Consider the following 27,994-nt stretch of genomic DNA (forward strand, 5'->3'; position numbering starts at 1 on the left):
TTTTCCATTCGGATTTGGCTTGAACTTGTGGTGTATTTTTTAGTTTTGGTTTTTCTTAATAATATTTTGCTTACCTTTGTCTCAAAAAAAAAAAAAAAAAAAAGAAAAAAAGAAAAAAGAAAAAAGGAGGGATATGTTTATGGGGTTGGGTTCCCTTGACAGCTTTACTTAAACAAAATCGCAAAAGCTTTCCCGGAAAAGAATAATGCTTTTCGTATCTCCCATAAACTGTTAAAAAAAGGAAGAAGAAGAAGAAGAAGAAGAAGAAGACAACTTGTTGAGAAATGGAAAATGACCTAACCTAACCCTAAATTTAGTGTACCACATCCACATGCCAGCGCTATTTAGTATTTGATAGCAATCTTCATTGCGTCTAAGATTATTATCATTGTAAATGATTTCCTAGCCATACGATACAAGTTGTTCAAAGTAAACGTTCAACATCATCATAAATTCCTTTCCGTAAACCAAACATATGGCTTTCCACCTAAAAGAAAGAAAAACATATAACAAAGATATATGATAGAAGACAATGTTGTAATTAATGCTGGATGTGAAAACTTACAATAATAGTCTTATCGACGGAAATTCGGGTTAACATGATATCTTCAAAAGGAAAAGTCTTGTGTCACATAAAGTGGCACAAAAAAAGCCACAACTCGCCCATGTGATGAGTTGTGGTTGGTGGAAGGGTGGTGGTGGCTTTCCACCTAAAAGAAAGAAAAACATATAACAAAGATATATGATAGAAGACGATGTTGTAATTAATGCTGGATGTGAAAACGTACAATAATAGTCTTATCGATGGAGATTCGGGTTAACATAATATCTTCAAAAGGAAAAGTTTTGTGCCACATAAAGTCGCACAAAAAAAGCCACAAATCGCCCATGTGGTGAGTTGTGGTTGGTGGAAGGGTGTCCCACCACCACCTCTCCACCAACCACAACTCGCCACATGGGCGAGTTGTGGCTTTTTCTGTGCCACTTTATGTGGCACTAAAAGGACTCATCTTCAAAATTGCGTTTTGTGTTTTACTTGTTATATTATAAAATCCTCAATTTGTACTATTTTTTCCACCCAAAAAGAAAAACTGTTATTATTTGAGGATAGTCATTTGTTTTTCCATGACACAAAGTCAAAACACACGTTTAAAGGAGTTTGAATTTCAATAATACGTGAGTTCCAATTAGTTTAATTAGTAAAATTTCTTATTATTGAATAAAAGATTTAGGTTCGAATCTCGTTTACATCAAAAAATTAATTGGTATCTTAAGCCTAATAATTAAAAGTCATAAAACAAATGTCATAAATTAAAATTCAATCTTATCTATCAAAAAAAGAATTTAGTAGTTCAATTTCATCGTCAACAGTTGATACACTGAATTAATGGAGATTATGGCATGAATGATAATCTTTATTATTAAGAATAAAATGTGTTGTAATAGAATAACTAAACATATTCATACATTTAGTTGTAAGTTGTAATATTAGAATAAAACTTGAAATTCATATTTAGGAAATATCTTACTTATTATACAATTATATTTCTTAAAAAGTAATATTTTTCAAATTTGAGAAAGATGTTATTTTTGTATGATTTTTAATTTTTATTATTGTTATGTGCATATGGAAATTTTGTATATTTGAAAATATATAAATTTAAAAAATTACTACAACATTTTTAAAGAGGAATAATTATTTATCATTTTAAAGAATAGGAATAACTATCACTACATTACAGTGTCCATTACAGTCTACCAAATATACCCTTAGTAATATCAATTCCGTGCATCATCGAGCGACCTCAAAATTTATGAGCAACATGTGATCTCCATGTGGTGGGTTGGACATTTTGTTTCAAATCTCTTTTTAGGCCTTCTAACTGCTCTCTCTCTCTCTCTCTCTCTCTCTCTCTCTCTCTCTCCACTACTTATGATTCGTTTCATTGGAATTTATAATGCGGCGAACATGATATGTGAATTGCCTCACAACAATCATCATTAAATTGTTAATTCTATTGATATGTAAGTTTGTGACACATATTGTTGATTAGAAAACTGAGCTGATATTTATGTTCAATAGTTTCAAACACTTGACAGTAAAATGGCAAATCTTAAATTCAAAATCAAAACTTGAGCCAAAATCTTTGTAACTCAACTGATTGATACCTCTTAGTGTTTCCAATAAAGACATCAAAAGTTCAAATTCCTTCTCTCTCGTTGTAACCAAAAAAAAAAAAAAAAATCAAACATAACATAAACATATTTGTGTTAACAAGAGCAAAAATTTGTATGTCTACCGCATGCTTAGTGTTGTAATAGCAGAAGCTCTAATATTAATTTGATGTGAGAAAAAACTTTCAAAAAGTACTCCCACACAATTGATTATGAAACTATTATGGGTTTTAGGAAAATCTTCATAACAAATAATGAACAAAGAAAACTCACAACTAAAATAGACACAATTACACACACAAAATAACATCAAAGATTTACATGGTTTAGCCTTTAGCCTATGTCTACTAACAACAATGTGAAAAAAAATTCACTAACAAATATTTTTTTAAAAAAAATACAAAGGTGATGTAGAGACATTCCGCACTCCACTAAAACCCAAAATAGATGGTTAAGTCCGTGCATGTAGTTTATATATATATAACAAATAAGGTTATCCAAACCGAGGGACGGAGCCACTCATTGGCTTTGGGGCAATGCACCCCTCCCCCCGCCCGGCACCCCACAAAAAAACATTTCGTTAAAAAAATATTAGTATATTTGTAGTACTAATTTTTGCAATTTTTATTCTATAAAATTACACTTTACCTCCTTTAACAATACCATTGATTCCTTTAAGAATAATGCTATGGTCACATACTTTTCTAGAAAATTTTTACAAATTATTGAGATAATAAATTTTTATTGGTTCACATCTGGGCCCACCATTTATATAACTTTTTTACTTATCAATAACCACTTACTACATTAGCTATTTGTAAAAAAAATTGTAATTTTAGCATTTTCCTCATTTTAAAAGCCATAATTTTTTTTTTAGATCTAGAATCTAAAACAAAATATACAAGCCCCAAAAAATTAGGCCAACAACAAAAATTGTCAATAGCAAAGCTAAAAAAAATTAAGCCCAATAAATCAATTTCACCCAAAATAATTTTGTCATTACCTAGTAGCAGAAGCATGTATTAAAAAAAAAATAAAAAAATTAAAACACCTCGGCGACTAAGCAACAACATAGCTGCGACACAAAACCAGCATAGCCACCTCCCCTAACTCTAAGTCCTGGCTTCATCTCTGTCCAAACCTTTTCGAGTATCTAAATATTTCCTTAAACATGCGCAATCATACATACCAAGTTATTATAGAAAGGAATCCCTTGAAAGTGGTCCCAAAATGCTGGCAAGAGGTTTTAAACCCAAAATCTTATAGATGTCATGAGATGTTATTAAAAGAATTATTTAACTTAACTTTGTACCTTGAAAGGAAACTTACTGCAAATTTTGTTTAGAATCAATGATAGATTATTTTCATGATTTAAAATAACTTCAAATTCAATTATGATAAATGAATGATCTAAAATTTATTAAGAAACAAATATTTAGTGCATGTTATTGGGTAAAATATAGTAACTTATCCTGAGGTTTAGGCTGCGTTTGTTTCGGCAGTGAAAGGAATCCGGATAATATTTTACACCACGGGGCGTGTTTGGGAACGGTCATAAAATTTAGTTAAACAGAAAATGATTTCCGTTTACCGTAAAATATCAAGCCTTTCGGTGTAAAATCAATTCCACTTATATTTTACCTTCAAACTAATTACACCCATTTTCAACCTACCTGAGAGAGAGAGAGAGAGAGAGAGAGAGAGAGAGAGAGAGAGAGAGAGAGAGAGAGAGAGAGAGAGAGAGAGAGAGAGAGAGAGAGAGAGAGAGAGAGAGAGATGCAGCGTAGGTGTGTAGAAGCAGAATCTGTAATACACAATTACTACAACTCTTCCACGAAACCTAAGTTCCACAAAAACACTAGGCTAGTAGGCAAAATAATAGAGAAAACAGCTCTAACAAACTTTTATTAATCAACGCATAACATCAATAATCAACCCCTTTATAAAGAGTATTTATAAGAATAGAATTTCTTATACTCCTTTTAGGAAAAGAAATAATAAACCTACTTCTACTTGAGAAAGGAAAAACAATTTAACTAGGAAAAGAAAAATAATTAAAATCCTAATTCAACTAGAAAAAGGAAAACAACATAAAATATTAAAATATTTTATTATTCCTTAACCATTCTGCATCAGAGAGAGAGAGAGAGAAGAGATCGCACCAAAAGCTGAAGCGTTGATTGTGCTGCCTGAAGCACCGCCGAGATCGTGACCCAAAGCTCACTGTCATTCTTGTTCTTGACCCAAAGCTCATCGACACTGCCGAGATCGCGACCCAAAGCTCACCGCCATTCTCATTCTCAACCCAAAGCTCATCGGCGCCGCTGAGATCACGAACCAAAGCTCACTGCCGTTCTCATTCTCGACCCAAAGCACATCAGCGCCACCGTTCTCCTTCTTGTTCTTGACCGCCTAAAGCACCACCGTTCTCTTTCCCTCAATCTGTCACTCTTTCTCCCTCCGATCTCACTCTTTCTTCCTCTTGCTCAATATTATTATTTTGATTTTTGTTTGGATTAAGTGTATATTTTGAATTTTTCTGTAATAAAATTTGTTTGGATGTTGAGAAAATGACTGAGAAAATGTGAAAAATTTGTTGGAAAATAGCATTTTTAGAATGTTACCAAACACCGAAAATCGTTTTCCAGACTATTTTCCATTGCACAACCAAACACCCAGATTTCATTTTTCTTACATGAATTCACTTTCCCCTGCATTCATTTTACACTTGGAATTTGATTTACATTGAACCAAACGCAACCTTAGGGTATTGCCAAGAACATCTAAAACTTATTAAAAATAATCAATTTGGTCCTAAACACAAATGGTCACGTCATTTGCACTCTTCAGACAATTTAATTCATTTATTCTTTCCCCTTTCTTTTCATCAACATCACACCTCTCTCTCTTGTTTCTTTTCTTTTTCCTCTATTCTCAACCGATTCTCTCTCTATCTTTCTATTTTCTTTTCCTTTGTCTGGCCAAATCTTAGCCTTTAGGGATCTTCTTTCTCCCATTTCTTCTTCCCTCATCTCTCCATTTTGTCAATGGAAATCCTATGGCGGTGGGTTAGCAATTTTCGATGGGATAAGTGAATTTGGGTTAGATCGACGTGGCTATTAGATGTTTGATTTTTAACCTGGTGGCTTTAGGCCATTCAAGTTTTCTTGGGTTTCTTTGAGAAGGAGATGAGGTTTTTCCATTGGGTTTTCTCGGCAACCAAACACTAACTAAAGGAGCCTAAAAAGCAGATGACACTTTATATTGCTTGTCCTTTTGATTTATGTGGCTTTTACTTTTGATTTTCTTGGCTACTAAATACAAAATGAAGAAGACTTATGCAACTTTTTCTTTTGATTTTCTTGGCTACCAAACACAAAATTATTAATATTTAAAAAAAAAAAAATTTATTTTAAGAGAAAAAACTATGAAAATTGTTGGTGTGGTGTTGATGAAACAAGGAATGTTGTGGTATTAATGCAATTGACTTTGTAGTCTTCTTGCAGAAATCACAGTACATAGCTTTGCACTTTGGAAAAGAGTGCACAAACAGAGTATAATGCCGTTCATGTTTATGGACCAGATTGGTAACTTTTAAGAAGTTTTGGATGTGCTTGGTGTTATCCCAAAACTCAGAGTATTTTTTTTTTTTTTTTGAGACAAAAAACTCAAAGTATTTCATTGTATTTTACCGCATGTTCTTTCATTAACGCTATGTTTGGAAGTTTGGAGGGGAGGAGAGTAGTAGGGAAGAGAGTAGAGGAGAATGATTATCCTTCACTTTGTATTGATGTTTTTAAAATTAAGTAAAGGAGAGGGGAATAATTACTCTTTTAATAGTTTGTAATTTTGTTAATATGGTAAGGGTAAATTTGGTAATTCATTTGGTCAAGCATTTCTATGCTCTACTCTCCTTTCAAATCTCTCCAATTTAAGAGAATTAGAAATAAGGGGTTAGAAATAGTTAGAACCTTTCCAAATCCCTCAAAATTCCTCCCCCTCCTCCCTTATAAAGCATCCAAATAAGGTAATTTAACTTATTCTTCCTCCCTCTACTTTACTCCCCCACCATCTAAACAAGCTTTAAGATTTTGTTAACATTGAATGTATTCTAGTTTGAATAAAATTTAGTTACAAAATTAATTGTAACCTTAATCTACAACCTTACACAATATCTTTTTATTGGAGGTGAATTTTGACAAATCCACTATTAGATTACATCTCCTTCTTATATCATCCATACTTGCAAAATTTCTAAAAAATTAACGATCAATAGCTATACCATCAATGAATTGTTTAAATTGTAAGTTTTTGTAGTTTAAAATTATGCATAAAATATATAAGTTTACAATTTCACAAACACTAGCTACGTCAAGACTTTTTCGTTTTATTCTATCACTTTTGTCAAAAAAAGTATTTTTCGTTTTATATGACTTGTTCATTCGCTCTTAAAAGAACTCTATTTTTTTTTTCTTTTTTGTGTGGAAAGTATACCTCAATAGTTTTTAATTAAAAAGCAAAGTATCTTTCCACCTAGCTTGTATTTGGATGCATAGAGAGAAAACGGGAAAAAAAGTGTTTTTGCTTATTTGGTATGTTAAAGAAAGAGAAAGAGAAAGAGAAAGTAATAAATAAGTTATAAAAGGACACAATAGTAATTTGACTAATTTTGGAAAAAACAGGCAAGTAATGCATTTATACCTCCATTTTCCATCCAAATGTGTTACCAAACACTCTACATCTAATTATATCTCATATTTAATTGCAATTACGTCTCATACACCACCAGCAGTTAAGGGGCCATTTAGTAGCAGTGTTTAAATATTATTGATTAGTTTTTAGTGTTGTAGAAATACGTATTTGAATGTTATAAAAATACGTGTCAAAAGTATTATTGTTGTTTAAACAATAATGTCAAACAAACCCTAATTCTCTTGAGTAACACACTAAAAACAGTGAATTTGAAATACAAAACACCTAACATTGACTTCCCGAGAGAAGTGAACTACAATTTAGTTTGTTTCCGAAGGGAATCATCAAATTTTTTTCGTCGTGATCCATCCATCACCACATGAGAGAGAGAGAGAGAGAGAGAGAGAGAGAGAGTAACAAACAATAAAACATCATTCTCAATAAATAATATTAGAAGGGGGTAATTTCGGTTGCTTTCTACAAATAACAAATAGAGACCCTCCGAAGTAATTGGCTTTTTAAAGAGCTCATCACATGTATAAATTATATAGTATCTACTTAAAGCTTGTAGGAGTGTCACACGGCCTTAGCCTTAACAGACAACACAATTTATTATTCTAGTAATTTTATTTTTTTTTGGAGAATTTATTCTTGTAATTAAAATGTGGTATTAAGCTGCTGCAATTGGACCCACATTAACATTAGATTCTATGGCTTTCATGGCTTCAAATCTGGGCTCCTTGGCCTGGAACTTGAGGCCAGCATACAACTTCATGTAGTCTTCAAACACAAATTTTGGGTACAAATTGTTGTTCTCATCTGACTCTTTCTCCACCAGTGTTGGTGCTGGATATATAACAGCATCACCCCCAGGGTTGTAGAATGAAGCTATTGACATTCTGTTTCCATTTGTTTGGGCTATCACTCTGTGCATCACACTCTTGTACTTCCCATTGGTGATGACCTATATTTATATTTATATACATATAGCATCATATATAGTCGTTAGATATATCTCCAAAATTTTGTCGATAGATGATAAAGAATTTTAAACTGAATTCTCTCTTATTTTTATTTTTAGATGCAAGACATGTAATATATATATATATATATAGATTAGAGTATACCTCAATTTGGTCACCAAGGTTAATAACAATGGAGTGGCGCATAGGGGGCACGTCTATCCACTGATCATCTTTGAGTAGCTGGAGACCACTGACCTTGTCATCCTGGAAGAGTAGGATGATCCCACCAGCATCTGTGTGGGCACGAAGACCCTTTATAAGGTCTGGCTTTGGACATGGAGGGTAGTTGCTAACCTTGGTGCCAAAATTTGGACCCTTTGATCCATGGAATGCCTTTTTCAGGTAACCTTTCTCTAGTCCAAGATTCTCACATAACAGGTCTAGGAGTTCCTCTGCTAATTTTTCCAACTTTAATGCAAATTCCTTCATCACCTTCCTGTTGTAATTATAATTAATTATGAGATAGAGAGCCTTTTGTGTAAAAAAAAAAAAGAAAAAAAAAAGGATGCCTTTTATATAAACTGGGAGTTTGTTTTAAAAATACTTCTAGTATCATTCGGAATATTCTGAAGGAAATAATAAAAATTAATCATATAGTAGCATAAACCGTTGGGAGTACAAAATGTAGCTAGCAAGCTAGCTAGTACTTATATGGGACCATTACCTCAACAATATGTTTATTGGGGAACAAATGACACAGATTAAAATTTTGGTAGTAAAAATAGTAAATGAAGCCACTAGACTAGTCTATATAAATATATATGTGTGCTACAGTAAGTAATAAGTATATATGGTTGATGTACAAAAAGCATGCTTAAGTGAATTACCTGTATTCATCTTGGAGATCTGGGATCTCAGATATATTGGATTGAGGAAGATGGCGCAAAAAGAAGGTGCTCTCCCAATCCAAGTCATTGACCTCAGTCTGAACACCCTCTAGACCTTTGCTTGCCACAAGTTCCTTGAACCTTTGCTCCATACATTTCTGGTAGTGCTCCTTTGTCATCCTCTCCACGGTGTCCATTAGTTCATGGGATATGCCATGATTTATTAACTACAATTTTGAGACAAAGAAACGCACAAAATTGTTTGACCCATATATTGGAAACAATGTGAACAACATAAATAATGGTACAACTTAGGTTCAAGATATGGCATCTACCTCGAAGAAGCCCCAGTTTTCACAGGCATCTTTGATTATCTCCATGGTTGCTCCTCTCTCCTCACCATTTAGTTTCTCCAAGTTGATCACTGGGAAGTTCTCCATCTCTCTCTCTCTCTCTCTTTGTGAAGGAAGCAAAGAAGCAAAGCTAAAAGCTGTGTAGGAAGCAAAGAAGCAAAGCTAAAAGCTGTGTGTATTTGGAATTGGATGGTGTAGTGCCAGTTGGGTGGTCTGCTATTTATAGAGGTTAAAGGAACAACTGTGAAGTGGGGGGCTGGTTTGTTTGTGTTTTCATATTAAAAAGGTGACTAAAATAATAATAATAAAATGGGTTAAAAAAAACAAGAGTCAAAAGACAGATAGTTAGTGGAAATTAGAGCCTTGCCTTGTTGAATCTGTCTCTACTCTTTGGTCCTTTGCCTTTCCTATGCCAGAAATTACGATGTCATTGTGGTGTACAAGTGACACGATTTATTATTCCACTAAAAAAATCTCATCTATTTAAAAATGTTGAGTTAAAAATTTTTTTTAAATAAAAGTTGATTACTAATTCAATAATTTTAAACAAATGAGAGTCTTTTAGCAGAATAGTAGACAAATGACGTGGTCTACCAGAGGACTGTATAATTTTTTCTCTTATACTGTGGGGTTGGACTCAACTTGATGAAAAATTATACAGTTCTCATGATGAATCATGTCACTTGTTCACCATTCTACTAAAAGATTCTAACTTGTTTAAAATTGCTGAGTAGGTAATTAATTTTTATTTTAAATTTTTTTGACTCAACAATTTTAAACAGTTATAAATCTCTTAATAGAAAGAAAGGTGGATCACGTCACTTGTCCACCATGATTATCTTATCCTTTCTCCAACTTGGTGGCTGATTCCTTTGTAAATTTGACCAATGACTAGGAAAGTATGGCCAATGACCACAAGAACTTTCTAGTATTGTTTATTCAAATTTTTATGCGTTTGATTTTTGAGAGTGATATTTGGAAAGGTACCCAGCTCCTGCACCTCTAGGCCCTAGACACTAGAATATGCCATGTATTGAGGTTGTAGCTCCTCCACGTCAAGAATTATTGGGCGTTGTTTTAATTGGATACAATGACAAGTTATACATCCCCATGTGCCTTTGTACAGTGACCTTTTTCTTTTTTCTTTTTTTTGGTGAATACAGTGACCTTTTTCACACTTTTGTCTTTATTTCAAAAAATTAGAGGTCCACTGGTCCAGAACAGAACCAGACCATATATATATCTCCATGATTTCCCATACTACTAAATTGTACATGCATGTTAAGTTTTGATTAAACTTTACTGTGCGCTTTTATATATAAACCAACTTACAACCTTACCCAAAAATATATAATTAAAAAAAAAAAGAAAAGAAGCCACCTTACAGTTAATTTTGGGTGTGATTTTGATATTATATAATACTAGATGGATTTGATTGGTCTATTTTAAAGCTCACTAATCAAGCCGATAAAAGTTTTTATCTTTAATTTGCATTTTTGATGTCGGCAAAGTCTAGTTTGGTTCATAATCTAGGAGTAGGACTATAAATCCCATGTTTACATTGGAAATGGAAAATCTTCAACTCTGAATGCAAATTATAGTTGGTATTCTCCATTAGACTGTTACCTATAGTCTATAGGTGTTGTCACAGATACAAATTATAGTTGTTCTGTCAATTGATTAGCCAAAATATACGTGTGCGTAACACCGACATGGTTACTATGAGTTTATTTGGCATGAGGATGGGGGCGGCTTCCATGCATTTTGCATTTGAATTGTGTTTCTTTATTCTTAAGCCTAATCTTATACCAGAATGATCATATTTTTAGTCACTTCAATTAAGCTAAAGGGTCAAACTCGTGTGCTTTTATTTTTTATTTTTTATTTTTTTTTTAAATTGTAATAATTCTTGATCTAGTTGATTGGACACATTGTCTGTCGTTGTTTAAGTTGCAACTACGATATCACAAAATACTTCGTTAAGCTAAATTAATTTCAAGAGCTTTTGTGGTGGATGGGATGGCCTTGTTAATTGCGACGAAGTTTGCAATCAATCCGCCTTTGTATAATTGTATATAACTCCTTAGTTCTACTTTGATCTGTTCTTTCTTGCTTTTCTTTCACAGAATTGTGTCCTATATAAGTGCTCTTCGTTAATAATCCCTCATTTTTTATTAATGCAAAGGTTAAGATATGGATATTCCTGAAATGTCCTTACTTTATAATAGAATTTAGAGGTGATATGAGTCATATGCCTTTTAGTAAGAATTTTATTTGTTTTTATTTATATATATATATATATATATTTTAAAAAGTTGTATCTATTTTGTGACCTTTTTTTTTTGTTTTTGAGAAGATATTTTGGGACTTCAACCAAAAAAAAAAAAAAAAAAATCATATTATTATTATTATTTTTTTAATGAAATACTTGTAACTTTATTAAGAAAAAGACAAATTCATTACATCATGAGTAATAACTAACTCAATCAGTGGAAGATTTTCTTCTATCCACATTACATATTACTTTCATTTTGGACAGATCATATTTTTTACCAAAAAAAAGTTAAGAACTCTATATTCATTTTTCCTATTTTTACTGGTCATATATGATGTACAATATGTTATTTGCAAGAAAATTAAATGATTAAACTTGGGTATTCATGTTCAAATTGCTAGGATCAAATATTAGGGTGCGCATGAGTGTTGTTTAGGGGGGGAAGTGGGTCTATCGACAAGCCAATGAATACTATTATAAACACTATTTTTCACAAAAGTTGAGTTGGTCAATCTTTACTGGTTCTTATTTGAACTCACAATTGACCTCGTTTTTTCCCCCTACCAATAACAACTTGCCATATCCATATTTATAAATATTTTTGTGACTTTCGACTTATTGCAAGGAGATAAGTACTCTCATTAATTAAACCATTTAGTTCGTTAGCTATTATGATTAAATGGTTTGGGAAATGGTTTCTCATTATATCTTTTATTTTTATTTTTACAGGATTGCTTATTATAACTTGGTTAGTTACTTTGATTTTTAAACATAGAATGGAAATTTACTTGGTTGCATTTGAGTTTCTATATTGTGTGGAAGAAAAGTTTATTTCTTAGAGTAGAGGGAAAATATTTTTTCTTATTAAATAAGCAATAGGTTTTCCTTATTAAAAAAAAAAAAGTAATGTATTTCTTATCATCTAATGATAGAAACTGAAGTCTTATAAATAAGTAGTGCTACAGAAGATTTTATGGTTTGGATTTTCTCTACAAAGTTTTCTTTTTCTTTTTTTAAACGCACAAATCAAAGAGAATTTGCGAGACTTGAATTAATGTTGCAAAGCAAGAAAAAAACGCTTGGGTTTACATTAGGGAGGGGTTCAAGGTGCTATAACAACATATAGTTGTTTTCAGAGTGAGCGAAATCTAAGGTGAGTTCACATCCATTCTTAGATAAGAGATATTATTATATTTAGTACGGATCTCAAGTTAGGCATAAACTTGAGAAAATATTATAATTAATTTTCTAATAGTGAATATATTTGCAATTTGTCTCATGATTTTTCATTTTCACGTAAATCTTTTATATTATTGTGAATGATTGGTATATTGGCTTAGTCATTTTAGTGATAATATTTTGTTAGATATGGTTTGAAATTATTAGGCTTTTTAAAATTTTTATAGAAGAAAGATAGTTAGTCAAAATTCTAAATCAATTTTCATAATTTACATGAGACTAGATTGTAACCCAAAAAGAGAATTTGGGGGTGGTTTGGTTTAGGATTAGAATTCATAAAAACGTTAAGGAAATATATATATATATATATATATTTTTTTTTTATATATATATTTATATATTTGGGTGGGAGTCCCATCAAAGCCAACTCCAAAAACGCCAAAAAAATTAGGTTCTTTTTGGAGGGTGTTTTGTCAATGCACTATATTTTAGTAAAAATGTTTTACAGCAAGACATACAAAGCATTAAAAATACCTAATTTTAGTACAATCCTCTCTCTCTCTCATTATTTTTAGTAGCTTTAAATATATCTGGAAATTAATTGTTTGGGTAGAATCCAAAGAAAGATGATAACTTTGGCCTATGACACCATTATTATTATTTTTTTTGTAAAAATTGTATACATTATTTCTCTATTAGAATTTGAAATTAGAATCCAATTTTGTACTGTGTCTAAATTTATGTAAGGACCACTTCATAAGTATCTACTTAAGTTTGTGTCATGTGTCCATTTCAATTTTTGTGCCAAGTGAGTTAATAAGTGCAAAATACTAAGAATCTAATATTAATGAACTAAAAAATTAATAAATAAAAAATCAATCACATATACTCAATAAAAATCACATCACAACAAAGATTACCACACGCTCTGTGTTATTAAAAATTAGAAGAAAAAAATGATCATCAATAGTATTAAATTTAGGTAAGAATTTTAATATGTGACTAATTACATTTACTTTAAAAAAAATTAATTCGACTAATTATTTATATTTTTATGATAAAATTTGTGTTTAATTTTAAATGTATCCATATGTATACATGTGTTACATGTTTTTTTTTAATAACTTGACTAATTATTTTCTATTTTATAATAAAAATTATGTTTAATTTTAAATACATCTATACGTTTGCATGGATTGCAAGCTAGTATTATATAAAATAGTTGCACGTAACATCTCTAACATGAGAATAGATATCACAATTGCGGGATCACTCCATGTAAGAGAGATATTGTATGTAAACCCGTTATACATAATACCACCTCCCCTCATACAGAAATAGGTCCAACGTTTGCGTGAGAGAAATATTATACACAATTGCTATTCAAGGTACCACCTCACCTCCTATGATACGGGGACTACTAAGAAAGGAAGTGTGAATGCCCCTACATCATTGTCAAAAAGAAGAGGAAGAAAGAAAAAGAAAAGTATTTGTTTATTTAAATTTCTTATTTGGTGGAAAACTCTTTGCAACCCAAGAAAAGCGAGACATAAAGGGCAACTGCTGAGTAAATTCCAGCTAAAGGGTTACTAATCCCCTAAAATATTATTCATATTCATTCCCTTTCCATTTTGGATCAATTGATTTGACCTTAGCCTAAAATTTAATTAAAATTTTTTTAAAAATCATAACCATTCATATGCTCCTAATAATAATAATAATAATAATAATAAAGGAGGAAGCTGAAAGTGGAATGGGCCACTTAACCTTTTAGTTGGTGAGACTCTGGCTTCAAAATTGACATTCACATTGAAGCTAACCTCTCATCCTCCTCCGCATGAATGTTTAATTTCCATTAGATCTTAGTGGGAGACAGTTTCATCCTTACTCACATCACAATCCATTCCACTATTATATGATAGCAATTTTATCCACTATCATAAAAAAAATATTTATTTTTATTTTTATTGGAAAATGAAAGCAGTTCAACATGCAAGATCAGTGAATGAAAATATAGACAAACCAACTTCTTCTTTATTTTTTTTTTCTAATAATTTTTTTTTTTTTTTGGGGGGGGCAAACAACTTTTAGTTAGGTTAGGTAAGTATTGCGCACTCCTTGTATAATTGCTAGTAGGTTCCCATTAGTTGATGATTTAAATGTGGCTCCTACATTAATTCTCTCATTCTTTAAGAGTTTGATTGCAGTATATATCCACTGCAAAAAAACAGATCACATTGCGGATGGAATGTAGGTCCCTTGATGTTAAAGGTGGGCATATATGTTCAAGCCCAGCCTTTACGAAATTAGATTTTTTTTTTTTTTTTTTTTTTTAGCAAGAGGGCTAGCCCAGTCGCAACCCCTCTTGCTAGGAAATCCTCCCAGAGCAATACCAATAGACGCACTCCTAAATATAAGAAAATTCCATTCTTTGATGGAGAGATGTGTAAGTTGGATTTTATTGATTGGCTTCTTAATTTGAAAGAGTATTTTGATTATCTAGAAATTTGTGATGAAGAAAGAGTATGGCTTACATTCAATAAATTGGATGGTGAAGCAAAGGAATGGTGGGAAGACATAAAATTTGATAGCAAGCATTTTTTCATCCTTGGCCATGAACGAATTTTGTCTTTACCTTGTCTAATTTTATCAAACTGTATTTGTTCCCACCAACTTAAGGCATACTCACTAAGTTTATAAAAAGCAAGTCTAACTTTTCTCTCATAATAAATATTCTCCAAAGTCAAATAAATCCTCTAGATCAAGTAACCAATCAAGAAAATCTTCTTTATAAAAATAACCATTAAGCCCTTATTTGGGAGGAGGGAATGAAATGAAAAGGAATGAAAAGAATAATTTTAGAATATTCTTCCCTTTCCTTATTTGGGAGTAATGAAGGGAATAAAAAGTTCATTAATTTGTTTGAGACTTTAAGGCCTCATTTGAGAGGAGGGAATGGAATGGAAATGAATAATTTTAGAATATTCTTCCCTTCCCTTCCCTTCCCTTGTTTGGGAGTTTTAATGGAGGGAATGAAAAGTCAATTCCCTTATTTGGGAGTTTAAGTGGGAGGGAATGAAATGGGTAGGAGGAAACACTCATTCCTCTCTATTCCCTTAAAACCTCAAATTTTCATTTCCCCCGAAATTGGGAGGAATGGGAGGGAATGAAATTAGATTTAATGTTTTTTTTACTAAAACTACCAAAATACTCTTATATATTAAACCCTTTATTTTAAAATATGAGTCTAATAGTAATATTGTCATAAAATAATTTCATTCTATTCTCTCCATGTTACTCTCAAACAAGATTACTTACATTCCATTCATTTCCATTCTTTTATTTTAAAACATCCAATTAAGGTTACTTAATTCCATTTCCTTCCATTCTTATCCATTCCTTTCCCTTCCTTAAATACAATTCATTACATTCCATTCTTTTCCATTCTCTTATGATCATTCAATTCCATTCCCTTATGAACTCTCAAACGGAGTCTAAGTGGGAGAGAATGGAATGGATAGGAGGGAACATTCATTTTTCTCTATTTCCTTAAAATCTCAAATTTTCATTCCCCTTGAAATTGGATGGAATTGGAGAGAATGAAATTAGATTTAATGAATTTTTTTACTAAAACTCCTAAAATACACCTATATATTCAACCATTTGTTTTAAAATATGGGTCAAGTAGTAATATTTTTATAAAATGATTTCATTCCTTTCCCTCTATGTTACTCCTAAATAAGGCTACTTACATTCCATTCATTTCTATTTCTTTATTTTAAAATATCCAAACAAGATTACTTAATTCCATCTCATTCCTTTCTTTTCCATTCTTTTCCCTTGCTTAAATACATTCCATTTCATTCCATTACTTTATGATCATTCCATTCCATTTCATTCCATTCCATTCCCTTCCTTTATGAACTCCCAAACGAAGCCTAAAACTTGCAATTCTTTTATAAAGCCTATATGAAATTTGCTTACCAATAGGTTGCTCGTGAGTTATATCTCTGCAACACCTATCCCTATTGTTTTCATGCTCCAACAACAACATCCTAGTAAAGATATTTGTGAGTGCTAACTGTATGTCACGTAATACTTGCTAAGTTTTCTATCACCGGAATTGCTACCATCTCATACATTAACCACCAAACTAGGATAAGTCAAGGCTCTGATACCAACTGATGTAGGATGCAAAAGCGTAAGCATCAAAAAGTAGAACACGCCTACTTCTAGAAAACAAGAAACAAAACACATTTACTTCTGAAAATAAACTTGAATCCACAAGAGTTCCTTGAATCCACAAGAGTTCCTTGAATCTATAAGAAGAAAGGGGTCTAGAATCCACCAGAAAATATGAAGACAAAAAGTCATAATTTTATTGATTTCAATAATACTAAAAAGCGTTTACAGACTTTGGAGTCTATTTAAGGGCTCTGTAAAACTTGACAAACAATAAAATATGTTCTAAAATAAGTCCTAATTAATACCTAATCATAACAGGAACCAAATTTGACATAAAAACATTAAAAACACCTAAAAATAAGTAAATAAATGCCCTAAACCTAACATAAAAATTAATAAATTAATAAATTACAAAAATTAAAAGTAGATCCTGTCTTACATTAAAAATACTTTTTTTTTGTTGTTGTTGTTGTTGTTGTAGAACATGTGGTAACAACTGGTTGAAGAGAAGAAGTGGTCATTTGTTTATTCTTAATTGAGGAAGTGTTTGTATTCTTACTCCCTTCCAAATCTCGGTAATTAGGTGGTAGTCCCTTTAAATATGTAAAAATATTTTCTTGGTATCCTTACTAAAATGTCAATCATATTTATTTAATATTTATTGTCAAACCAACTCTTTTTTTTTTTTTTAGTTTCCATGTGGACGTGGACTCAGTAAAGTTAGGGTATGTTTAAATATCGCTTATTGCTAAAAATTAAAAATTGAAATCTAAAACTATAGTAAAATAACTTTTAAATGTGTGAATAATGCCGTAAGACCCAGTTTAGAGGTTATATTTGCTGAAAGAGGTATTTGTAGGTCTTGTGAATAGTGCACGGGACACACCTACGGAAATGCAGACTTGGATAGCAATGTGTTTCCAAACCCAGCCTTATTGTATGTTTGGATAGGAATTTCCTGCGTCTGCGTTTTGAGCGTTCACGTTTCGTTCTTCTTCTTTTTTTTACCAAAAGTTGGTTTCACGTGGGACACAGACCTACCAGGGGGTCCCGTGCACTGTGCACGAGAGTGCACGAGACCCATTAGTACTTTAAACGTCCACACATTGGTCTAAGATGGCATTGTCAGTGGGTCCTATGTACTGTTCATGGGACCCACAAACATCATTTTTCACCAAACCTTTAATTAAAAATGGGTCCCACAGTACTATTCACACATTTAAAAATTATTTTGCTATAGTGTTTTTAGTTTTCAGCAAAATAAGCTGTATCCAAACGGACCCATAATCGGTGATAATCTTCCCAAGAGTTAGAACTTCTTTTGTTATTTCAGTAGAAAAAAAAAAAAAAAAAAAAGAACTTTTGTTACCATGTTATCATGGCCGGCTAGTCATTGAAAGGTGAGGACTCATGGGATTTTATTAATTTTCTAAAACCATTTCCAGCTATGTTATTTTAGGTATTAGCGATCCAAGTAAGGGGCAATTCATTAGGCCAAGTCTGTTTCACATTGTTCATTTTGAGATTAAGAAAATACAAACAATCCTCCTGATTGGGGTAGAAGAGTTTTGGCACAACTTTAAAGTTTGTTTGGTTGGAGGAGTGGAAAAGTGAGAGAATTAAAAATAAGAAAGAGATAATTAAAAAAGTAGGAGGATAGAAGAAATTTTGTTTTCTCTCATGTGTTTAGTTGGGAGGATGTGGAAAAATGAAGAGATAGAAAACTCATTTGTTTGGTTGATAACAAAAATGAGAGGATAGAAAATAAATTTGGTATACATTTACAATTATGTCTTATTAAATAAAATAAAAGGTAACAAAATTTTTAAATTTGGTAGTTTATTCATATTTAAATTTGTAATGTTTAATTTTAACCGTAAAATAGATCCATTTTTCAATATAGATGATCTTTTTCCACGAATCTACGGCAGAACCGATTTGTCAATGATGATAGCATTTTTCATGGTTTTTCCGCATTGAAATTCCAAGAGGTCAAATTAGCTTAATTAGGAACTTGTCCGCCAGCTAGTTAATCAAATGATGACTACTACTCTCTGCTTTTACTTTTGAATTTTGATTCCTAGGATGCTAATTTTCCTCTTAACAGTCTTACTATTTTTTTTCTTATTTCACCAAACATCCGTTAGGCGGAGAGAAATTAAAACGTGCGGAGAAAGAAAAAGAACGGTCGAAAATTAGTAGATTTGAAAAAAAAAAAAAAAATTATAAGTTCCATAAGGATGAAAATAGGAGAGATGGACCCTAAAAAATTAATTAAAAAGTAGAGAGAGGACTGCCGGTTCTGGCTCACCAATTTTATTCTTCCAAAATAGAAAAAGGGATCTTGTCAAATAAAATTAAAATTAGAATAAGCAAAAGAAGATTGAAATTGTTAAGGTAAATTATCAACCGTAGGTTTTTTAATTTTTTTTAAGTGGCATTCTAGTATTAGTATATCGTTCCTAGAATTTATCATGATTTTTGAGCAATAACCTATTCATGAATCACCAATCATCACTATTGTTGACAAAACACATCCGGATAGTATATCGTTCCTAGGTTTTTTTTTGTTTTTTTTTTTTTTATGGCATTCTAGTATTAGTATATCGTTCCTAGAATTTATCATGATTTTTCAGCAATAACCTATTAATTTCTCAAGTTATTTATTTTTCCTCTATATGAGACTCTCAGTTTCACTCACAAATCATATATGATATATTAAAGTGGAAGCTCAACTAAGAATCAAAATTAGATTCTAATTTTATTCCAATTATCTTTACATGAAAATTTATGCATCTAAATTTAGAAAATATAAATAAAAAATTTTAATTTTATTTTAGTATTTTTACTATATAATGAATGTGTACGATGTTAGATAAGATATATATATATATATATATGTGTGTGTGTGTGTGTGTGTATTTTAATAGGAAAAGTTTAGAGAGAGTTCAATTAGAATTTGAAATTAGAATCCAATTTTGTGTCATGTGTCTAAATTTATGTGGGACGACATCATAATTATCCACTTAAGTTTGTGTCATGTGTCCATTTAAGTTTTTTAATCTTTGTGCCAAGTGAGTTAATGAGTGCAAAATACTAACTACTAAGAATTCAATATTAATAAACTATAAAATAAAATATAAGAAATTAATCACATATACTCAATAAAAATCACCACACAATAAAGATCACCACATATTCTAACTTATTAAAAATTGAAAAAAGAAATGATCATAAGGAGTATTAAATTTGGGTAAGAATTTTAATATGTGACTAATTACATTTACTTTAAAAAAATCATTTGACTAATTATTTATATTTTTATGATAAAAATTGTGTTTAATTTTAAATCCGTCCATACGTATGCATGTGTTACATGCTATTTTTTAAAATAATTTGACTAAATATTTATGTTTTTATAATAAAAATTGTGTTTAATTTTATGTGCATCCATAAGTTTGCATGAGTTACATGCTAGTACTATTAATAAGAGGATTTTCTGTTGGAGTTTCATCATTTTGTGTACTAAAATATCCTTACACAAATTCTTTAACTCTCTAATATACCCCTATCTTTTAGTTAGATAATTTTAAATCCAAAAACACAAACTGGTTAAAAGAGTAATTTACTTTTTTTTTTTTTTTTTAAGTTACTAAGTTTTATGCCTTCAAATTTTTATCAACTCTCACGTAAAGAAAAATTCTAAAAATTAGGACACTATCTCTATCTCACTTTTAAATATTGTTTCACTAAGTGCTTGTAGGGTGTAAGGGGCAAGAGTCAGGGTTTAAGTCTCCAGGAAGGAGTTTCACACATATATACACTTAGATTAAGCTAGAGTGGAATTTCTATCTTGTATAAAATTTTTTTTAAAAAAAGTCTCATTGCACGCATAAAGCGCAAGTAATAAGGTTAGTGTGTGTGTGTATATATATTGGGATTATAAGGTAGATTTTGAGATTGAAAGGGTAATTTGAGACATAGTAATCCATACTCTCTGTTAGGGGCTTAGGTTTGGCGACTTAGACTCTATCCACCAAACCAATATCAAATACTGTTGGGGACCTAGGCCCAAGGCCCCCGCGTTTTGTAGTGCTTGTAGCACCTCCAATCTCTTAAAGGCTATTCAAAATGAATATCTCTTTCTTTCTTCTCAGGTACAATTGCTTTCCTTGATTCGGGCACAATGTCTTCGACAAATCGTTATCTCAGTCTTTGCCTCATCTCTAGTCCTGTGGGTTAATCACCTTAGTCCAGTGTATCAGAAAGGACATTTGTCTTTCCGAGACATAAGGAGTTAGACTCAGCCTTGAACATGCAATGGGTTAGTATAATTTTATCAACAAAGGTAAAAGCGTTTAAATAATAAGGGTGAATTAAAGAAGGGTATATTAAAGAAGTGGTCACAAGTATATCTTGATGAAAAGAAAAAATAAAAAACTGTTATAACTTGCACGTCAATTTTTTTTTTTTTTTTTAATGAACTTGGACGTCATGTGTACATTATTCATCCACAAAAAACATATACATTTAAGTCATTATTTCTTTGTTATTTTCTTAAATTAAATTGTATGATGAGGCCACCTTCGTCGAGGCTAACAAATCTGGTATAGGTGTTGTAGTCCGTAATAACCATGGGTTGGTCATCGCTTCTCTAGCACAACAACTGCCTTTAGCATATCAAGCAGTGGAGATTGAAGCACTTTCATCCCGTCGGCCTGTAGACTTCCTTTGCCTGAGGATTTCCCGTCAGCTTAGAAAGGCGCCCATCGGGTTTTATTGTGGCATCGTCATTTTCACTGTTGTCATTCTAGGTCCTCCGTCCGTTTCTATGAAGCTGATGGACCCGTAGGCACTGTCAGCTTTCTTGCTTGGTGCTTCCAGGAGCATTAAATCGTTGTCAAAAATACACCTATCACTAGATAGTTTTCAAAATTATTCTACTCTCATACAAAGAGGAAAGGTGACAAAGTTGCTCACAGTTTGGTGAGATTAGCTGCCAATATTATTGATTGTTCAGTGTGGTTGGAGGATGTTCCACCATGCATCTACCATGTAATTTAGGCTGACATAGCCGTTATGCATTAATTAAGGTTCGATGTCTTTTCCCTCCAAAAAAAAAAAATTGTATGAGAATCGAAGCCCTAACTTCTATGGCAATGGATTATTAGCCTAACTAGCATTCCACTTTTACTAACGGTGAGACCACATGTTTGATCTTTTTTATTTATTTATTTATTTATTTATTTAAAAAAAAAGGGTGTTTGATCTCATTTAGGTCTGTGTATGAATTTCAATTACTTTCTTAGTGGGGGAAATGAAAAGATAATTATAATTTTATCCCTTAAACTTTGAGATGTTTTACATTTTAGTCTCTTAAATTTAAGATTTTTCATTTTGGTCCATCAAATTTTATTTGTCAATGTTGATGACTAATTAGGCCGTTGAGAGAGAGAGAGAGAGCAACATTATTTTGTTGATACTTAATTAAAAAATAGATTAGTCACAAGATTAAAAGATTTTGAAAATGAAATCAAAATTGGTGGATCAAAATGAAAAATCTCAAAATTAAGGTATCAATATGAAAATGATCTCAAATTTTAATGGTCAAAAGTATAATTTAACAAAAACATCTCATGGCATATTAATATTATCCACATGACATATTAATATATAATTGAAGTAACTTTTCATGTATTTGGTCACCTAGTTTTTAAAATCTCAAACTTAACAATATGTTTGGAAGTTGGAGAGAGTAGGGGAGAGTTTTTTTTTTTGGGGAGGGGGGGGAGGATAGAGTGGCAAAGAGGGGAGAGGAATGGTTATCCCTTTCCCTTGTTTGGATAGCTTTTACTCTTATTTGGATGTTCTAAAAGTTAGAATAAGAATGAGAAAAAATGATTAAATTTATTTAGATTAACAATTATACCCCTATTTGAATGTAGACTTACAGTATTGGTCTATTTACAATTTTCACAAGTTACTGGAGGTCCCACTCCCACACATGAAGGATGAGAAGGGTAAAAATTGGAAAATGTTTGATATTCAGGTTATCCTTTTCTTTTTCCCAAGAAAATGGCTAGAGTAATGGAACAAGAGAAGATAGATTTTTTGTTGATAAATTTTTTACAATGAATGGAAGGTGGATTTTGATTCAGGGTCATCAAATAGCCCATGACCCATGGGCTGGCCCAGCAGCCCGCTAGCCCACCAGGCTAATGGGCAGCCCAACCCGGTAATATTGAAACCCGTGGGCAGCCCAGTAGCCCAATGGGACAGGCTATGAGTTGGTTTCTTTACCCATGGGTGCCCGGTGGGCCGGCCCGTTAGCCCAGCCCAGTAGCCCGACCCGTTAGCCTGATTCATTGCCCAAAATTTATAACAAAATAATTTGGGGGTTGGGTGGATGAGGGATTGAACTTTAGACATTATAAAAACTTAAAGACCACATACCTAACCACTAAATACTTGGAATGATTGTGATACAATATGCATAATAAATATATATTTTGGTATTAGTCTAGTAGCTTTGATTTTTAAAACAAAGTTACTAAGATGATTGTTGCCCTACCTCTGTGCCTCTGGAAAGAAAGTCATTCTTTCCTTTGATAAATTCCAATTCTTTCCTTACAAGTTACAGTTATAGAAGAAATTCCTTAAAAAAAAAAAAAAAAAAAGGCTTACCGTTGGTTGGAAGAAATTCTTTCCTTAATGAGTTGATATTTGATTCTTCATAGATTTCCTTTAAGAATTGATATTTTATTCTTCAAATATTTCCTTTAAAAGTTGATATTTAATTCAATGTACTTATTTATTCTTATCAATAAAAGTTAATTAATCTTATTTTAGTACCTTTTTAAGAGGTATGTCTTAGTATTTTTTTTAATAGAATCTTTTTAGTAGATTTAATTGTTCAATTTGATAGTTTGTAATAATATATAATTATAATTTTTTTGGTTAAATTTTTATAACCCCATTGAAGACCTGTTAAAAATGCCCATGGGTAGCCCATTAAACCCACCTCACTGGCCCAGCCCGCTAAAGCCCAAATGGGCATTGCCCATGGGTAGGGCCATGGGCTAGGGATTTTCCATCCAGCCCGGCCCGACCCAGCCCATTGACTAGTCAACAGCCCGTTAAGCCCAGCCCATTAGACCCATGGGCCAAGTAAAAACGGGTCAGGCTGGCCCGGCCCGGCCCATTGACGAGGCCTGATTTTGATATATATATATATATATATATATTATTGTCATATATTATTATTATTATTTTTTTATTTCTGTAGCCTTGGATACATTAATTAAAATTTATGTACGTAGCATAAGTCCAGGAATTTTGTGTACTATCCTATGTGTGATATTAATGACCTCATATATCCTCAAGTTGGCTAATCTATTGGCAATTCTTCCAATTAACAGTACTCTTTTTTGGTTGGTATTGCATGGGATGGGACGGTGGTTTAGGGATTATAGGGGTAGGGACGCCAATGGAAGAGTCATTGCAGGTAAGACTTAAGACTCAAGATTTAAAGAGTATGAGATATTATGGAATTGAACCTGCAGGCTCAATTTGCTCGAATATTGACAACATTAATTCAAATGTGGTTTGGAGAATGTCCAGCAAATATCCAGCGACAAGTTAGTTGGTATCGATGCTGAGTATGTTTTGCCTGCTCCCTTATGTTCATCTTTATTGCGTTTTGTAATTGCCTTATGCTTCATTTTTGGTTATCCCTTTTTTTGGAGCGGATTTTTGGTTATCTAATTAAACTTTTTCTGATTTAAATTTAAAAAAAAAAAAAAAAAAAAACCTGTAAGATACTTTAGAATTTCTCCAAACCCCTCCCCTCCTCCCTTAAAAGTTAAAATACATTCAAACAGTATTCATTAAACCTTTCTTATTCTTTCCCTCTACCCTCCCTCCATCCAATAATACTGTAAGGGATCAATATGAAGATAATGTCAATTTTTAAATGCCAAAAGTTTAATTTAATATATAAAAAAATTCCCAACTTTTATTGTCAAGACTCGACCGGCATATTAAGATTTAATTGAGGTAAATTTTCATGTATTGGTCACCTTTTTTTTTTTTTTTTTTTTTGATCTAAAAAATGGGTAAGGGGTGACCTAAGTTGGGTTTTTTTCCACCTAGACGTGACCATAGTGACACTCTACCCACTAGGCCAGGGCCCGTTAAAACAGTGGATCTGAATGAGCCATAGCTGTATACCCAGCTCTATCGAAGACGCTAATGAGCATGAAGCAAAAGTATGAAGTTATTTCTTCAGACGCTTCTTATTGCAGGATTCAAACTTGGGATCTCCACTTCCCAAGCCCTTAGGAGTGAGCCCTTAACCACTAGGCTAACCACCCTTGGTTATAAAATAATTGAGTTTGTATAAAATTTCAACAAGTCTAGAATTACAAAAAAGTTTATTAAAATTTCATGGTAAAATAACTTAGTTGGTATAAAATTTCAACGTGTCTAGAATTACAAAAAAGTTCATAAAAAGATTCACAAATGACGACATGAAAAGTTATTATATATAGGTAAAAAAGAAAAAAAGTCAACTACGAATTCAAATAAAGCAGAAAAACTGATAAAAATTTACCAATTCAACAACTATGAAGACTTTAAAAAAAAAAAACATGTTTTATTACATTTCTCATAAAATTTAGGCACGGATGGAGACAAGCAGGACAAAGCAGGCTGACCTATGTGATTAGGCAACTTTTGTCATGGCGGCTAGTGGAATCATTTTATAACGTGGTGACGTTAAAGAGGTCAGCTTACAAAGAGAGGAAAATCTTGGGCTTCAGGTGAACGACTTCTTTCTAATCACAAATATGTGGTTGATATTTGTTTTGTTTGACCAGACCTGTCTACCTTATAAAAAGAAAAAAAGAAAAAAAAAGGCAATTAAATCTAGGCAGTTGCCTGGAAACTTCATTGTTATTAATTAACTTAACGATATTCTTTATTTCCATTGTTCTTGACCTATCACATTGTGCCATCTTGGAATGTTTAAATAATTAATGATCTTATGCAAAATACAAGTTTTAAACTAATACTAGTTCGGGTCAAATTTGACTATTTTAGTCTTTCGGTCAAGATTTTGAAATAAATTTTGACGGGCCCATAATAAATCGTTCATTATCAAGTTATAAATTTTGGAGTCAAATTAGGATTCAAAAATGGGGGCCATTCTTCTTTCGAGGAAAATTTTGAATGAAGATCATTTAAAAAATGATAATTTTGACGTTTTTTTTTTTTTTTTTTCTTCGCTGAATATGGTTATTTTGATGTTAGAGGCTTAGGTTAGGGCTTCCTCTAGATTACTATTTACTAGTGAAGGAATATCATCGAAGCTACTTGGTAGCTTTTGCTTTCCTTGTCAATGTTAGGGGTGTTCGTGGTGCGGTGCGGTGCGATTTTAGGCCATTTTTTACACCCTACTCTGCGGTGCGATTTATCTAAAACAATAACTGCATCACACCTTATTTTTGCGGTCATATGTGCGGTGCGGTGCGGTGTGGTGTGGTTTAGAGTTTAACCAAAACCATAACCGCACCGCACCTTATTTTTATGGTCACATGTGCAATACTATGTATAAGATGCAGTTTGAAGTCGGTATATTTTTTAAATTTTGGGCTTTTCCTACTCAGCCCAAAACTAATTATTCCTTTTTTTTGGGCCAAGTTTTTAATTATTGAGGTAGTTTTTCTTTATTTTGGGTTGATTTTTCCAGTCAACACTTGCTAGGTTTATTAAACTTTTTTTTTTTTTGAAAACTAGGGTTATTAAACTATTAATAATATATTTAATATTAAAAATAAATAAATATATTCATATAGAAAGAGGGTGTGGTGTGGTACGGTTTGTGCGGTTTTCTTATTTTAAAACCGCAAACCACATTACACCATGCGGTGTGGTGCGGTGCGGTGCACTATTACTTGCGGTACAGTGCGATTACGCCATTTTACGGGCGGTTTTGGTGCGGTTTGTGTGGTTTATGCGGTTCAGTGAACACCCCTAGTCAATGTTATAATCACTAATTAGTGGCATGCAAAACGGGCACCAACATGTTAAGTCTTTGCCTCCTCTATCTACCTAATCTTCGGGTGCACTTCATTTTACTCATAAAGACTAATGGTTTGTTTGTTTTTTTTTTTTTAAGCGAAATATGAAATTAGAATCCATATATATACATAATCTATTTCTTTTATATGATCGACCTAATTAGCATAATCGACGGCGATTCCAATCATATGTTATACATTTTGCAATCACAAATAAAATTTTTTTTGGTAAGTGATTAAACGAAGATGATGATTGTTATAGGAAGCAAAAAAAAAAAAAAAAAAAAAAAAAGATGATGATTGTTATAACTTTTAAGTACTCATCTTCTTATGCTTTTTTTTTTTTTTTTTAACAAAAAAAAATTGGTATATATAAGTATATTAGTCCCTATGCTACCTTAAATGTAGTATTTTTTTTTAATTAAAAAAAAAAAAAAAAACTCACACAAATCAGATATAAAATATAAACGCTAGCATGCCATTTTCCTCTTTCTTTTTTTTAATAAAAAGAAAAAAAAAATATTAACAAGATAGATATATTGGAAGACAATACAATGGATAAAATCCTAAAACTTACCAATAGTCCTTAGGAGTTAGGTCAACTAACAGTTTCCCTCCAAATAAAAATAAAATAAAATAACTTAACACTAGCTACGTACTTTGCCATTATATTATATTACATATATACGAGGGATATGTAGCAGTTTTATCTGCAGATACTGATGTGTGGGTAGAATCTCTGCCTGAGGATGTGGAAGATGTTTTTCATTCGGATTTGACTTGAACTTGTGTATTTTTTAGTTTTGGTTTTTCTTAATAATATTTTGCTTACCTTTGTCTCCAAAAAAAAAAAAAAAAAAAAAAAAAGAAACAAGAAGGGATATGTTTATGGGGTTGGGTTCCCTTAACAACTTTACTTAAACAAAATCGCGAAAGCTTTCCCGGAAAAGAATAATGCTTTTCGTATCTCCCATAAAGTGTTAAAAAGAAGAAGAAGAAGAAGAAGAAGACAACTTGTTAACAAATGACAAATGACCTAACCTAACCCTAATTTTAGTGTACCACATCCACATGCCAACGCTATTTAATATTTGATAGCAATCTTCATTGCGTCTAAGATTATTATCATTGTCAATGATTTCCTAGCCATACGATACAAGTTGTTCAAAGTAAACGTTCAACATCATCATAAATTCCTTTCCGT

General features: G+C 31.9%; 1 protein-coding gene and 1 long non-coding RNA gene across 2 annotated transcripts in view; one reads left to right on the forward strand and one right to left on the reverse strand.

Annotated features, from left to right (window-relative positions):
- Positions 1-7,281: 7,281 nt before the first annotated feature.
- On the reverse strand, positions 7,282-9,277 carry LOC126695268 (1-aminocyclopropane-1-carboxylate oxidase 1). Its single transcript, XM_050391948.1, has 4 exons — positions 9,055-9,277; positions 8,720-8,946; positions 7,995-8,328; positions 7,282-7,831 (listed from the first exon to the last, which is right to left on the reverse strand). The coding sequence occupies exons 1-4, from the start codon at positions 9,157-9,159 to the stop codon at positions 7,538-7,540; spliced, it is 960 nt and encodes a 319-aa protein (XP_050247905.1). The 5' UTR covers positions 9,160-9,277; the 3' UTR covers positions 7,282-7,537.
- LOC126695272 (uncharacterized) overlaps positions 8,899-27,994 on the forward strand; it is a 34,559-nt gene continuing 15,463 nt past the window's right edge. The window contains exon 1 of the long non-coding RNA XR_007646006.1: positions 8,899-9,034. This is a non-coding gene — a long non-coding RNA (uncharacterized LOC126695272). The remainder of the gene's footprint in view (positions 9,035-27,994) is intronic.

Source organism: Quercus robur, chromosome 8, assembly GCF_932294415.1.
Source record: "Quercus robur chromosome 8, dhQueRobu3.1, whole genome shotgun sequence".
NCBI classification, from domain to species: Eukaryota; Viridiplantae; Streptophyta; class Magnoliopsida; order Fagales; family Fagaceae; genus Quercus; species Quercus robur.